This window comes from Rhagoletis pomonella, unplaced genomic scaffold, assembly GCF_013731165.1.
Source record: "Rhagoletis pomonella isolate Grant_MI unplaced genomic scaffold, Rhpom_1.0 Rhpom_scaffold_00012, whole genome shotgun sequence".
NCBI lineage: Eukaryota > Metazoa > Arthropoda > Insecta > Diptera > Tephritidae > Rhagoletis > Rhagoletis pomonella.
The window spans coordinates 17344183-17356570 of NW_023458566.1; the positions used below are offsets into that span (position 1 = coordinate 17344183).

Here is a 12388-nt window from a genome sequence, read left to right on the forward strand (position 1 = left end):
AATTTATTGCCTCATCATTTTATTGGCATTCATATCATGCATTAACCGCAGTGCGATCGCTTTTTATTTTGTTTATTTTCTTCTTCTTCTATTTTTTATAATGTAATTCTTTTTTTTTTTTTGCTTTTTTTTTTTTGCAAGTCACAGCGGCTTGAAATGCCAGTCCCACAAATACTGAATATGCAACGGAGGAGTAGTGGGACAGGTAAATAAATTTGACTCTTAGTTTGATATTGCAACCGCTGGTCGTATTTCTTTCCACAAAGGCGATGGGATTGAGAGCAAGGGCGTCAATAAAAAAAAGACACATTAAAAATAAATTTTTCAGTACTTTACTGTGCATGGGTTAAATACTATGTACATATATTTTTAAATTACATACCATTTAAATCTTGTACATACACACACATCTTTACATACACATACATACTTATATGAATACACTCTGTAGTTTGATTGAAGCGCATGCGGAAGACTACAATTCTTTAGCGAGTAAACACGCTGCAGTGAAAAGTTAAGGCAGTCAGTTAACATTTTAGTAAGTATGTAGAACAACTTGTAGAAACGGACCAGTTCAATAGAGCTAGTAGAAACTGATGTGGAGGCCTAAGATGCCATAGACAAAAACAAAACCGACTTCAATTCTCATATAAAAATTTTAGAGTACCGTTATTTTTTTCATGATCCAATAATCGGATCTAAACAAAATTATTATGAGACTTCCTCTTAAAAGAGGAATTGTAGAAATCAGTTAATGTGGTCCAAAATTCTGCGGTAACTTATATAAAGAATTGAAAAAAAAAAAAAATATTCCGACAAATTGATAACCTCCTCCTTTTTTAAGTCGGTTAAGAACTATAATTACAAGTTTACAAAAGGTAGTTACGGTAAGTTGATTTGTCTGATAGATAAACCGGAGGGGAATATATATGTATGTTTCGTGAAGTAATGCTAACGCCGCATCTGAGAAAATTGTAAAGAACGCTGCAAAGTTAAAAAAAAGCAAAAAGTTTGCATCGACTTCTAATGGGTTACACACCGTTCACACTGGTTTAACACTGACGTTCACTTAATTAAGTACATCTTACGCAAATGTAAAGTAAGAAAGGAATACCGCATAGGCCGTAGAGGATTTATGAGATGTAGATCGCAAACGAAACTCCTACCTAAAGAAGTGAAAATTATAGGGTTCGCGGACGATATCGCAGTCGTCGTGGTTGCAAAATACATATCATGAAGATGCCGAGCGAATAGCGGAGGTTACCGTAGCGAGGATTACCGAGTGCATGGAGGCCATGGTTCTGAGTCTAGCTGAGCATAAATCGTAGTTGTTACTCATCAGTGGCCGTAAAGTAAGAGAGGAGGCGAAGGCTCGCATCAGGGGATATACGATACATTCGAAGCCAGCAATTAAATAACTGGGCATTAAATTCGACGCTTGATCGTAGTTCAATGAGCACATGCATTACATTTGCGAGAAGGCTACCAAAACCAGCCTAACCTTGTGCTGCCAGGGCTGTACCCCATTGATTTACTGGCGAAGGAAGCCTATTTCACTGTTCCTGCCTGCTCCAAAGCATCGAACACACAAACGCTTGCGAGAAGGCGCACTCAAACCGAATGGCAGGACTGATGGGACACAGCTACCTATGGCTGTGGTGGACACATCGGCTCATCCCTAATATCGAGTAATACCTAGTAGTAGGGCGCACAGGGAGGTAGACTTGCAGCATTTTAACGACAAGGACTACGGTCATTGCGAGACTTGTGGTCTCAACTTCCCCGGCGACGCGGAGCATGTACTGATTAGCTGTCCATTTTTCAATGCAGGGATTAGCTCTACGCAAAGCATTTAGCGTACGCCCTACTGCACCGTCGAAGCAGGAATAATCGTTAAATTGAGGAAATAGTAGAGGTTGTGATCGGTTAGACATACAGAAGGAGCCACTCTGGCCGTCGCCCGTAGCTGAAGCAGCGTCGAAACGTACAAAGAGCCCGGACAACAATATGTACGCACGACCCTAACTCTCGACTTATGCAAATGTTACGAGTGTGGAGGAGAGTTGAGGGGAATGTGGGTTAAATGATTTACAAGGGTGGGGCCAAGTGCCTAATTGGAATCGAACCCGATTATATTTGGTAATTATGAAATGCCGTTGGGTTCATACTTTCAAATATTTGTATGTATTTATTTTACTCTTTTTCCATTGTACTTAAAACTATCAAAAATAATTTCGCAAGGCTTTTATGAATGTTGGTGTTGGTGGCTTCAATGATTTATTTGTTTCCATTGTTGGAATTCGATTGAAACCGAATAGAGCTGGAATATGTTTGTCCTTCAAAATTAGCATATTCGATACACCTCAATTAATATGTATGTATGTACATATAATCATATATGTACACTAGGGTGGTCCAAAAATGCATGAGAACAAATAAAGTTGGATCTTTTATGTTCTCACCCCATAGGATCATTCTATACCACAAAAATATAACACCAGTTTTTTATTTTGAAATCAAAAAATATTTAGAGGTCGCTAAAAGCGCTCAAGGTTTCCATTGTATTTTATATGGGGAAAAAACGACTTTTGCTAGAAATGGTATAGAATTCTTGAAAATCAATATTTTTCGAACAGAAAACTTTAGTATTAAAAACTGGTTAAATAAACAATTGAGTGTGGTTATTGGAAGTGTCCTGAAGAGAACCAGAGTTTTTTCGATCGAAAAATATTGATTTTCATGAATTCTCTAACGTTTCTATGAAACCATGGAAAACTTTGAGCACTTAGAGCGACCTCTAAATATTTTTTGATTTCAAAATAACAAATGCGTATATTTTTTCTAAGGGGTGAGCGCATTAAAATTCCGACTTTACTTATTTTGGACCACCCTAATGTACACACATATTTAAGGAATTCGCAAGCTAACATAAAAGTTTTATTATGAAATTTCACACCGTTACAAAAATAGTTGGTGGTGATTTCAAGTCCTGTAAATATTTATTTAACCGTTAAAACCTTTACAACATACGACAATACGACACGTACGACACCTTGTGAACCACCCATATATAATTGGGGTGAAAAACGCGCAAATTTTTTGGTGAGGCACCCTTATATAAATATACATAGTAGAAATGTAAATACTCCTGCGGTCGACCTTTCTTTTATCATTCAACGCCACTCCCAATGGGATGCAGTATAATTGAATATATGTATGTATGAAGCAGGACACATACACAATTTATGCATCTTTGTATTTATGTAAATTTGTAGGTCATTTAAATCTCAATAGCTGCGGTCAAATAAATTCGAATATCAAAATTTTGCTAATTAGCTCTCCAACTGAGTTCGCTATGCTATAAGTTAGCTACTTATTGGACATAACCTGTATTCAGTATGTACTCGTATCTACATATGTATGTATGTGTACAATAAATACTATGTACGTGATCTTTCTTCCATAATTGCGTAGCCTGTGCGGGTGTGCAGTGCCAACGATATACATATATACATACATACATATGTAAATACGTACATATGTTTGCTGTTACCTAATCGTAACCGTGACTTATTGGCGTGCTGCGTGCTGCGTGCAGGGAACTATAACTTTTTATTTTTTGTGTCTTTGTCGATTTTTGTATACCTACATACATATATGTAGAGTATATATTTTTATATTCAGCTTCCTAGCCTCAACTACGCACGTACATACATACATATTTCTAATTATTTAACTTAATTTTAAAATTCGCTTTCTTTATAGTTTTCACCTCGTTTTAGTTTTACTTTTTAACTACTAAAAAGTTCAAGCTGTGCTCAAAATAAATTTCATTAGGGCTATTCGCAATCCGGTGCAAATGGCCTAGCATCATTGCATTGCAAATTTGTATTGCAAATTATTTGCAATACACAAACAAAATACACGCATTTGCATTTGTCATGGCTTGACAAATTTGCAATACCGAAAATCCATAGCATAAAAATGCTATGCATTGCAACTCTGGTTGACATTTCTATCAGTTGATTAAAAAAGTTTTACCATGACAGTTTATTAAAGGTCGCTCACAATCCATGGCATATTTCTGCAATTGCATAAATTTGTCAGCTCTTATGCACCGAATCGCGAATAGCCCTATTGCATTTTTTCATTTGATTGTTGCAAATCGAAAGATTATTGTTTGAAGCTTTGCTTGAGTAATCAGCAATTTTACTTCTTTTTTTTTTTGCATGAAATAGCCACGGACGGCTCATTATACAAGTGGCGGTCGTAAAAGTTCCCGTCATGAAGTGATGGCTACATGCGCGCCGCACACATATTCAAATAGGCATTCATATGTATGTATGTATGTATGTATGTATGTATGTATGTATGTATGTATGTGCAAAGGTATGTATGTTTATAGAGTACTAATTTCTTTTGCCTCTTTTACTTCTCGTAGCAAGTAACTATTTATAAACAATTCAACGTTGAATTTTGGTGAAGACCCAGTAGGAATTATCAAAGAGTATATGCTGGTTTGAACCTGAAAAACATAAATCTGAAATAACGTCAAGTAGGTTTTGAAAAATACTAAAAAATGATATTTTGATGGAATTAGGTGTACCCTTCTCGTTTTTTTTTTTTTTTTTTTTGGAGGGTAATGAAGAGTTTCTCAATGTGACATTCACCTCCTACTAAACTCTTTTGGCTCTAGGTACTAAATTTTATGAGTTTTGTGGAAAATCAACAAACACATTTATTTTATTTCTAAAGCAGTTTCCATTTCTTGCTTTTGAAACTGAAAAAATGGAAACATATGTATGTTTATCTACTTACATTTTAAACAATTAAAACTGGGCTAAGGCAAGCAGGACTTTTGTCCTGTTCGCAAACAAATTTCGTCCATAGAAGCGTCCACTTTTGGCTGATTGCTGAATCTGATTAATAGATTCGCGAGTCATAAATATCGTTGTACATCTTCCTCCAATTCCATTTTTTATTGCACATTATTTATTTTATGTACACACCAGACGGCTTTCCTTTAGCTACACTCTAAAAAAATGTTTGTTTAAGTTTGCGCATATTTAGTTTCCTCTCTTAATGAACGCAAATTTACACACCGCGTTAATTCAATTAAACACTACTTGTTTACTTTTACTTATCATATGTGCAGCGTAGAACAAATTTCAAATTTGTTTGTTGAATTCGAAACATTTATTTCTCACAATTTCACATTTTACTTATGAAATATTTAAAATTTGCTCTAAAAATTTTGTGTTTAAATTTACGCATATAAAGAGAGGTAACCAATTTCCACATCATGTTCATTCCATGACTGCAAATATGTATTTTTATCAAAATTTTTTATTTTTTTTTTGATTTGATTTAGTTGGATATTTTGCTATGAACGTGCGTAATTGCTTTTTCAGAAATCTCTAGTCCGTTTTCACTTACCGGCTTTGGCCGCTCTAGGCCCATTGTGCGACGTGGCCGAGTGCGGAGAGCTGAGTAAAATGGCATGACCCTAGTACGGGCGATGTGTACAAATTACGGAGGTGTTTATGTTTATTATATATTTTCAATAATTTCGTTTCTTTTTTCAATTCATTTAATTTTACTTTAATTAATTTTACTTAATTTTTTTTCAAGCTAAAATTTTATTTTTTATCAGATCAATTATGCCATGCTGCTTTTAGATAACTCACTTTTAAGAAAACAACGCTTTGGAATTTCTCCCGTCCAATGATAAAATTTTATTTCATTAGATTTGTAATTTATAAATAATTTCATAAATTAAGGTTAAGTTCAGTTTTTGCAAATCGCTTTGAAATGGATGAATTTCATGTTTGGCTCCTTGGAAAGACGACTAAATAGGCACTACATGAATTCCCCATTCATTCTGACTAGAAAAACACTCATTTTTTTGTGAATTTTACCTTTCTTAATGATAGTAAAATACAATATTAATTAAAGTTAGTTTTTGTTTTTGCAATATTGGACATTATTAAATGGGGAAACCGATTTTAAGTAGTTTTTCTGATTTATTTTATTTCTTTTTATTTTCAAATAATTTTGAATCGACTACGAAACTTATTACAGTTATTTGTTACTAATAAGCTTATGAATTTGTGCACAATTTTGGCTGTAAGTATTTATGTAACTATTTATGCTTCGTATGTATCATTTATAAAACTAAGTATTTTCTTTTTTTCTGAATTGATAGAATCTTGCTAAACTTCCTTTCGTATTTGATAATGTTAGATATGTAATTTATTTTTGTATGATAATACATAGTTAAGTACATACATATGTACATACATATGTATGTGTATGTTATAATATTAAATATATGTATGTAGGTATATACGCATATTCACTTATTTGCTGAGCTGTACTGCAATTTCTTTTAATTAAACATTCGCTAAATGTTTAACATTTTCATTTTGTTTATTTAAGGCTATCGCTATTTAAGTTGTTGTTTTGATTGTTGTTCTCTTTTTTTAGGTGACATCGATGGGCTCTCGCATAGAAACCCTTAATATTCTGACGCGCCCAATACACTGTACATCAAGCGGTTGAATGATGAGCTCTGACGGATGGTGTCATCTTGTGTATTTACCACCTGAGGATGCAGAAAGTGAGGATATTGACAAAATTTGTGATTCGATTATTTAGTCAAGCTATGTGCATATATAAATAGTCAGGTAATGTTTAAGTAATACAACGGATTATATATTTAGGGTTGCATTCGTTTATTAATGGTAACCTTTGTTAATGTCGATACTTTTAAAAAACTTTGCCAACGTTAACGGTAATCGTTATCGTTATATTTATTTTTCTCAATTCCTTTTTATACGAGTATTGTTTAATGCTGTTGAAATGTTAGGAAACTCCCCCACCTCCAAATATATGTAAGCAACCTCCTCAAAACGGACTGAACGTTAACCCTAAGAAGCTACTTCCTCAAGTCAAATGAAAAGGGACAAGCATTTAGAACCATTTCTTAAAGAGAAGAGACACGCTTATCTAAAGCAGTCAAACACCTGGAAATTATATTTGATTATTTATAAGCTGTCATAGGATCCGCATCTAGATAAACTATGAAAAAGGTCAGCGCTAAGGCTTTCTGCAAATTGGTCGTCCAATCATAGTTGCTGCATCGTCACAATCATGAATAATGATGCAACTTTTACATAACGACTACACTTTCGCAGAACCGGTCGTGATATTTCAATGCATTTGGCGTCTAACCGCCCTATTCCCACACCACTGACAAAACTCAACGGCTGACTATTGCCTTTACTACTGCACCTAATACTATGCCGCAAATTTATTTTAAGCTGTCGTATGACAATTGTCAGTTTTATTGTTATGACCTACTGAGTAAGTGACAACGGCGAAACAATGCGGCTACAACAACCCCGCCCAGATCGGTTGGTTACTCAGTCGTTGTCGTCAAGTTCCACTAACGGCTGCCCTAGGAAGCGTGCAGCTTCTATTGGGTTGGTCCACAAGGACAAAGCCGTTAGGGATATCGGGTTTTCCGGGTTCCGCCGTTTAGGTCGGCGAAGTATCTCAAACGACAGTGTCGTACTTATCCGTTTCTAAATCTTCTACGATTTGCCGATAACTAGCCAATAACGACAAGTGTGCAAATCTCCTTTTAAATGCATGTGGTCGGCTCGAAATTTCAGGGCGAGACGATAACGCAACTATGATTGGACGACAAGTGTGCAGATAGCCTAAGTTGGCAAATTGGATGTACGAAACTATTACATACATATATGCCCGCTTGGTAAAAGAAAATGGGACTGGATTTCACGCAGGCCGAGCTCAACAAACTCCAACGAGTTTCCTGCTTGGGCATTGCTGGGCAATACAGAGCATAAAAGCTAATACATCCGCCCATTCTCAGGGTTATGGAATAAGAGGAACCAGAATGCTTAGCTTCGGTGATCTGTGTCTTCCGAGGCCTATCGATACCTACATGCAAAAGCAAGACTCTGCATTATTTAATATTTTTCTTAGACTGATCTACTTCAGGGATGTTAGCTGTATATCAAAGTATTTACACATGTTTCTATACAAAAATTTGGTTTATACTAAAAAAAAAAATTAGGTAGGTACTTTACTTACATTGTACGTCGGGTAGGAAACGGGCGCTGCTGAGCTGGGTTTCTGAAAATCCATTAAAAAGTTAGTTTTAATAAAGTCTTAAATAGTTATTTATCTGCATATATTACACTGGCACACATATGTATGTACATATGTACACATATGCGTAACAAAAGATGAGATCATAAATACAAAAAAAAAACATTCGAATTGTTACTTATAAATATTATGGGTTAATTTGAAAAAAAAAAAATTAAAAATTAAAATACATTTGATCAAATCACTACTTCAAATGAAGCAATTCATAATCACAGATATATACATATGTACATATCGCGCACCGTCTTCAAAAGAGGCATAACTCAAAAATTAGAAGTTTTCTAGTTAGAGAATATAATAACGAAGAAAAAAATATTTGCATTAATTTGAGAAAATCCTGCGAATTAATTTATGCAAAAAAAAAATTGGCAATTTTTTTTTTTTAGCTGAGCCTCGTTTGAATACAGTTCGCGTTGTGTACAGAGATGAGAGCCAATCTAATGAAATGAGTTAACTTTTTTAAAGGCAGCCGCATTTTTAGTTTTCCAATGCACTTTATGTTAAAAGTTACAAAAATACATATATATTTTTTCTTGATGTTTTTTGTACAAATTTCACACATACATACAAAATATATTGGGTCCAAATACGAAATCACATGAATCAAAAAGTGTTACAAAGAATTAAATACAACTGAATATGTTTATGATCAAAGAGTCAAATAAGGGTGGAAAGTGAGTGAGATCATACCAGAGTTGTTTGAGCGGTTTGAGCCTGCGAGCGAGAGAGCGTTCAAAAATGCGTTACACAACAAGGACACATGCAGCGGATATTCTCTTTCTATGACAACGGACAACGGTGATACGAAAGCGCAAAGAACTTATACATATATTTACATTTATGTAATAATGTGTATGTGAGCTAATAAATTTACGTAAGGAGTTAAGTACATACATAGATAAATTAAAAGAAAATGAAATTCGGTGATATTAAAACTTTCTTTCCGAAAAAACACTTGCTGAACATTCCGCCAGCGATGGATGACTGCAATGTTACACAAATATAATTTTGATAGGAGATGCACAAAAAGGTAGGCGACAGTTTTTTGTTTTTTTTGCATTTTTTTTTTTTTGATATTTTGCCTTTTATTTTTTTTGCCGATCAAGTTCATGCTATAAAGTGCTAGTGATGGCGGTGTATCAATGGACGATGCTCGATGATCGATGATCGGTGATGATCGGTGAACGGTGGACGATGATCGCAAGCAGCTTGTCGTTTCGACCTTACCTTTCCTGGAACCAATCGGTTTGGTTGGAAGACCTTTGGCTGGACCGGTACTGTCACCTCCTGTGGGGCATAGCCATTTCCATAGCCACCCTCCTCCTGTATGGCTCTGTAGGTCTCGCTCTTCGATGGATCAAAGTGAAGAGTCTTCTTATAACTGCTCATTGTCGATGGTTTGCAGTTTTGTTTTGTTGTTGTCGTTGTCGTTATCATTTGGCAATTTTCGTCATTCCATTGCATTGTGTTGGAGTATGCATATGTAACCGATACATATACACGATCACGATTTGATTTCGATCGAGTTGAGAGCATAGCAAATAACGCCACGCCACAGTATCGATATCGACGTATTGACGGGCGGATGGGTGGACGAATGGGCGGATGGGCGGCCGACGATACGGTTGATCGGCGGGTTTTGACGATTGGTAGTGATTTTAATTGCCATCATTCGACGAAAATTTCGACACGGTTAAATTTGATATAGTAGCGTTGTTTTTGTGTTTTTTGTTTGTTTTTTTTTTTTGGTAATTTTTCAAGAGGTTTTGGGTTTCATTTACATATGTTTTGTTAAAATAATTATATTTGGTGTAAACGAATTCAATTCGCATTTAGATTTATAAGATATTCGATTTGGATTTCGTAAATGTAAGTGTTCAATTATAATTATTTGGTTTTTAATTTTTTTTATTTTTTTATTTGGCATTGCAGTTGCGAAGAGAATTTTTTTGTGTATGTGTTTGTGTGAGAGAGAGAAAGAAAAAAACAGGATGTGCACAATACGTTAGAATTAATAGTCATTTATAATTTAGCAAACAGATTAATAATTTGTCTTTACATATGTATGTATGTATGTATGTATGTATGTATGTTGGTACATATGTTATGTAAATGATCTTAGTTAATGGTTATATGATGTATGTATGTGTGTAAGTATGTTGAGCAATTATGTATGTATGTATGTATGTAACTTCTGATGCAATTACGTAAGGGCATAGTATCCCAGTGGGAAAATGTAATGTGTCTGTGGCAATCGAAAAAATATCAGTAAAATAACCGTTTTTACATTCGAAAATGCATTTCTTTCCCACGGCGATGTACTAAAGCAAAAAGTAGGGCATGCAATTTGGCATTATCCATGATTAATATGAATTTTGTGGGACTTTTTGGATACATAATAATGCTCATTACATATTAAACAGTAATAGAATCTAAAAGTCATAAGTAATGCTTTACATTATTTATCATTATTTTTCATTAATGCATTACTACTTTTCCCATTGGGATGTATTTATTTACGTAAGTATGTATAGCAATAGGAGAATGTATGTATGTGGGGGGCGAGCAGGTGAACTGTATGCAGCAGCAACTCTTAAGTACTAGGTACTATGTAAATATGTATGTTAGATCTCATCCCGAAAGCAGCAAAAAAAAATTAGTTAGTTAACCAAAATTATTATTATCTTCCAGTAAACCTTAAGTGAGTGCTTAAGCTTTGCTCTTTTGCTCTCTGCGCTGCAAAGCAGTTTTATACATTCGCGAAAAAAAAATCGCCCGATTATTTTAATGAGACGGAATAATGGATCAAAGGCATATGTACATATATATGTATGTAATTGAATTTGTGGACGGTTTAAATGGGGTGGGCTAAGGGGTCAGTATGGATGTTTTTTGTAACTAAAAATTTTGATTTTTTTTCAACTTTTTACTATGAGTATTTTAATACTACATAGAAAATCTACGAACTAATGTTTTTAAATAAATAATTTTAACTACATATATCACAGGCCAATTGATAATTTTCAATTGTGTCGAATGAAGTGTTGTCAGTTCAGCACCCACATTTTTGATCGTCCACAGGGCAGTCAAATGTTAAGTCGTCCTCTTTTCGTTTAGTAATGAAACTTTAGTTAGGGGAAAGGCTTTTGCTGCTCTGTTGTCAGTGGATAAATAACTATTTTTCATTTTATAAATTTCTTTTTTTTTTTTGAGTTGGAAAATTTTAATTGTCTTTGTTTTTTTTTTATTTTTTGTTTTGTTATTTTAATATTTCGTTTTGGTTTTTGTATGTGTATTTGTATTCTCTAAAGAGGTTTTTGGAATTTTTAAAATTGTTCAGTTTTCTGGGGCTGAAATTGCAGTTGCTGTTGGCGTTGTTGTTGTTTATCTTGCTGTTCTTTTAGCTCTCTGAGTTTTTGTTGCTCCAGAATTTTTCGTTTATGTTCCAGGAAAGATAGATCGATGAAAATTCTAAAATTAATTGTGTAGCTTTGTCCTTTTTTCAAAATAAAATATTGATTTTTAATAAAATTAAAAAAAACACTACTTATAGGAGAAGATATTTGAATAGTTTTGATTGCAGCCAAAAATATTCGTTTATTTGTGTAGGCTTTAACTTTTATTGGCTGATTTACTTTTCAGTTTAATTAAACTTTTCATTAATTTTATTTCCTTAAGTTATTAAGTTATGTTTTTTTATGTATTTGGATGTCTAATCCTGCTTACCCATCCTACGCAAATTAACAGGTCATAATTTTCTTTAATTAAATGATGTACAAGTAAAATTCTTTTTCAGTTCAGATAAATAACGAGGAAAATTCCAAAGACCGACGAAGTCTTACTCGTATCATCCAACAACAATTTCGAACAGTTTAACGAGCTCACGTTTGCACTCAGAGGAGGAGAAGTTTGGACACACTTGGTCTATACACACTTACATATGTACATGTTTATCAACGGCATGCATGAAACGTGGCATAAACGTTTTTGGGATGCAAAGGACCTTTTATTACACAAGCAAAACATTGAGAGGAATTCGAGGTTTTAGTCTGAAAGGACTAGGTACATACATACATATGTATGTATTCGGTTGTTTCAAGAAAGCTTAAAAGGTATTCTCCTCGATCAAATGGAAACGATATACATATAATAATTATAATAAATAAATTGCAATTTAGATAACCAAATTTAA

At 34.2% G+C, this 12388-nt stretch overlaps 2 protein-coding genes across 3 annotated transcripts in view; one reads left to right on the top strand and one right to left on the bottom strand.

Annotated features, from left to right (window-relative positions):
* Window positions 1-12327, top strand: part of LOC118747968 — a 31523-nt gene extending 19196 nt beyond the window's left edge. The window contains exon 4 of one of the 2 annotated variants that reach the window (XM_036482207.1): window positions 11993-12327. The gene's annotated coding sequence lies outside the window, so the exon portion shown is untranslated. The remainder of the gene's footprint in view (window positions 1-11992) is intronic. The other variant, XM_036482209.1, reaches the window with a different exon arrangement.
* LOC118747970 lies at window positions 6019-9683 on the bottom strand. The gene is made up of 3 exons (XM_036482212.1): window positions 9424-9683; window positions 8119-8160; window positions 6019-6604 (listed from the first exon to the last, which is right to left on the bottom strand). The coding sequence occupies exons 1-3, from the start codon at window positions 9658-9660 to the stop codon at window positions 6518-6520; spliced, it is 366 nt and encodes a 121-aa protein (XP_036338105.1). The 5' UTR covers window positions 9661-9683; the 3' UTR covers window positions 6019-6517.
* Window positions 12328-12388: the final 61 nt, after the last annotated feature.

Coding starts and splice junctions, on each gene's coding strand:
- LOC118747970 (XM_036482212.1), bottom strand. CDS start 9,660: ATGCAATGGAATGACGAAAATTGCCAAATGATAACGACAACGACAACA. Junction 8,161..9,423: donor ACCGATTGGTTCCAGGAAAG/GTAAGGTCGAAA, acceptor ATGGATTTTCAG/AAACCCAGCTCAGCAGCGCC. Junction 6,605..8,118: donor TTTCCTACCCGACGTACAAT/GTAAGTAAAGTA, acceptor CTGCATCCTCAG/GTGGTAAATACACAAGATGA.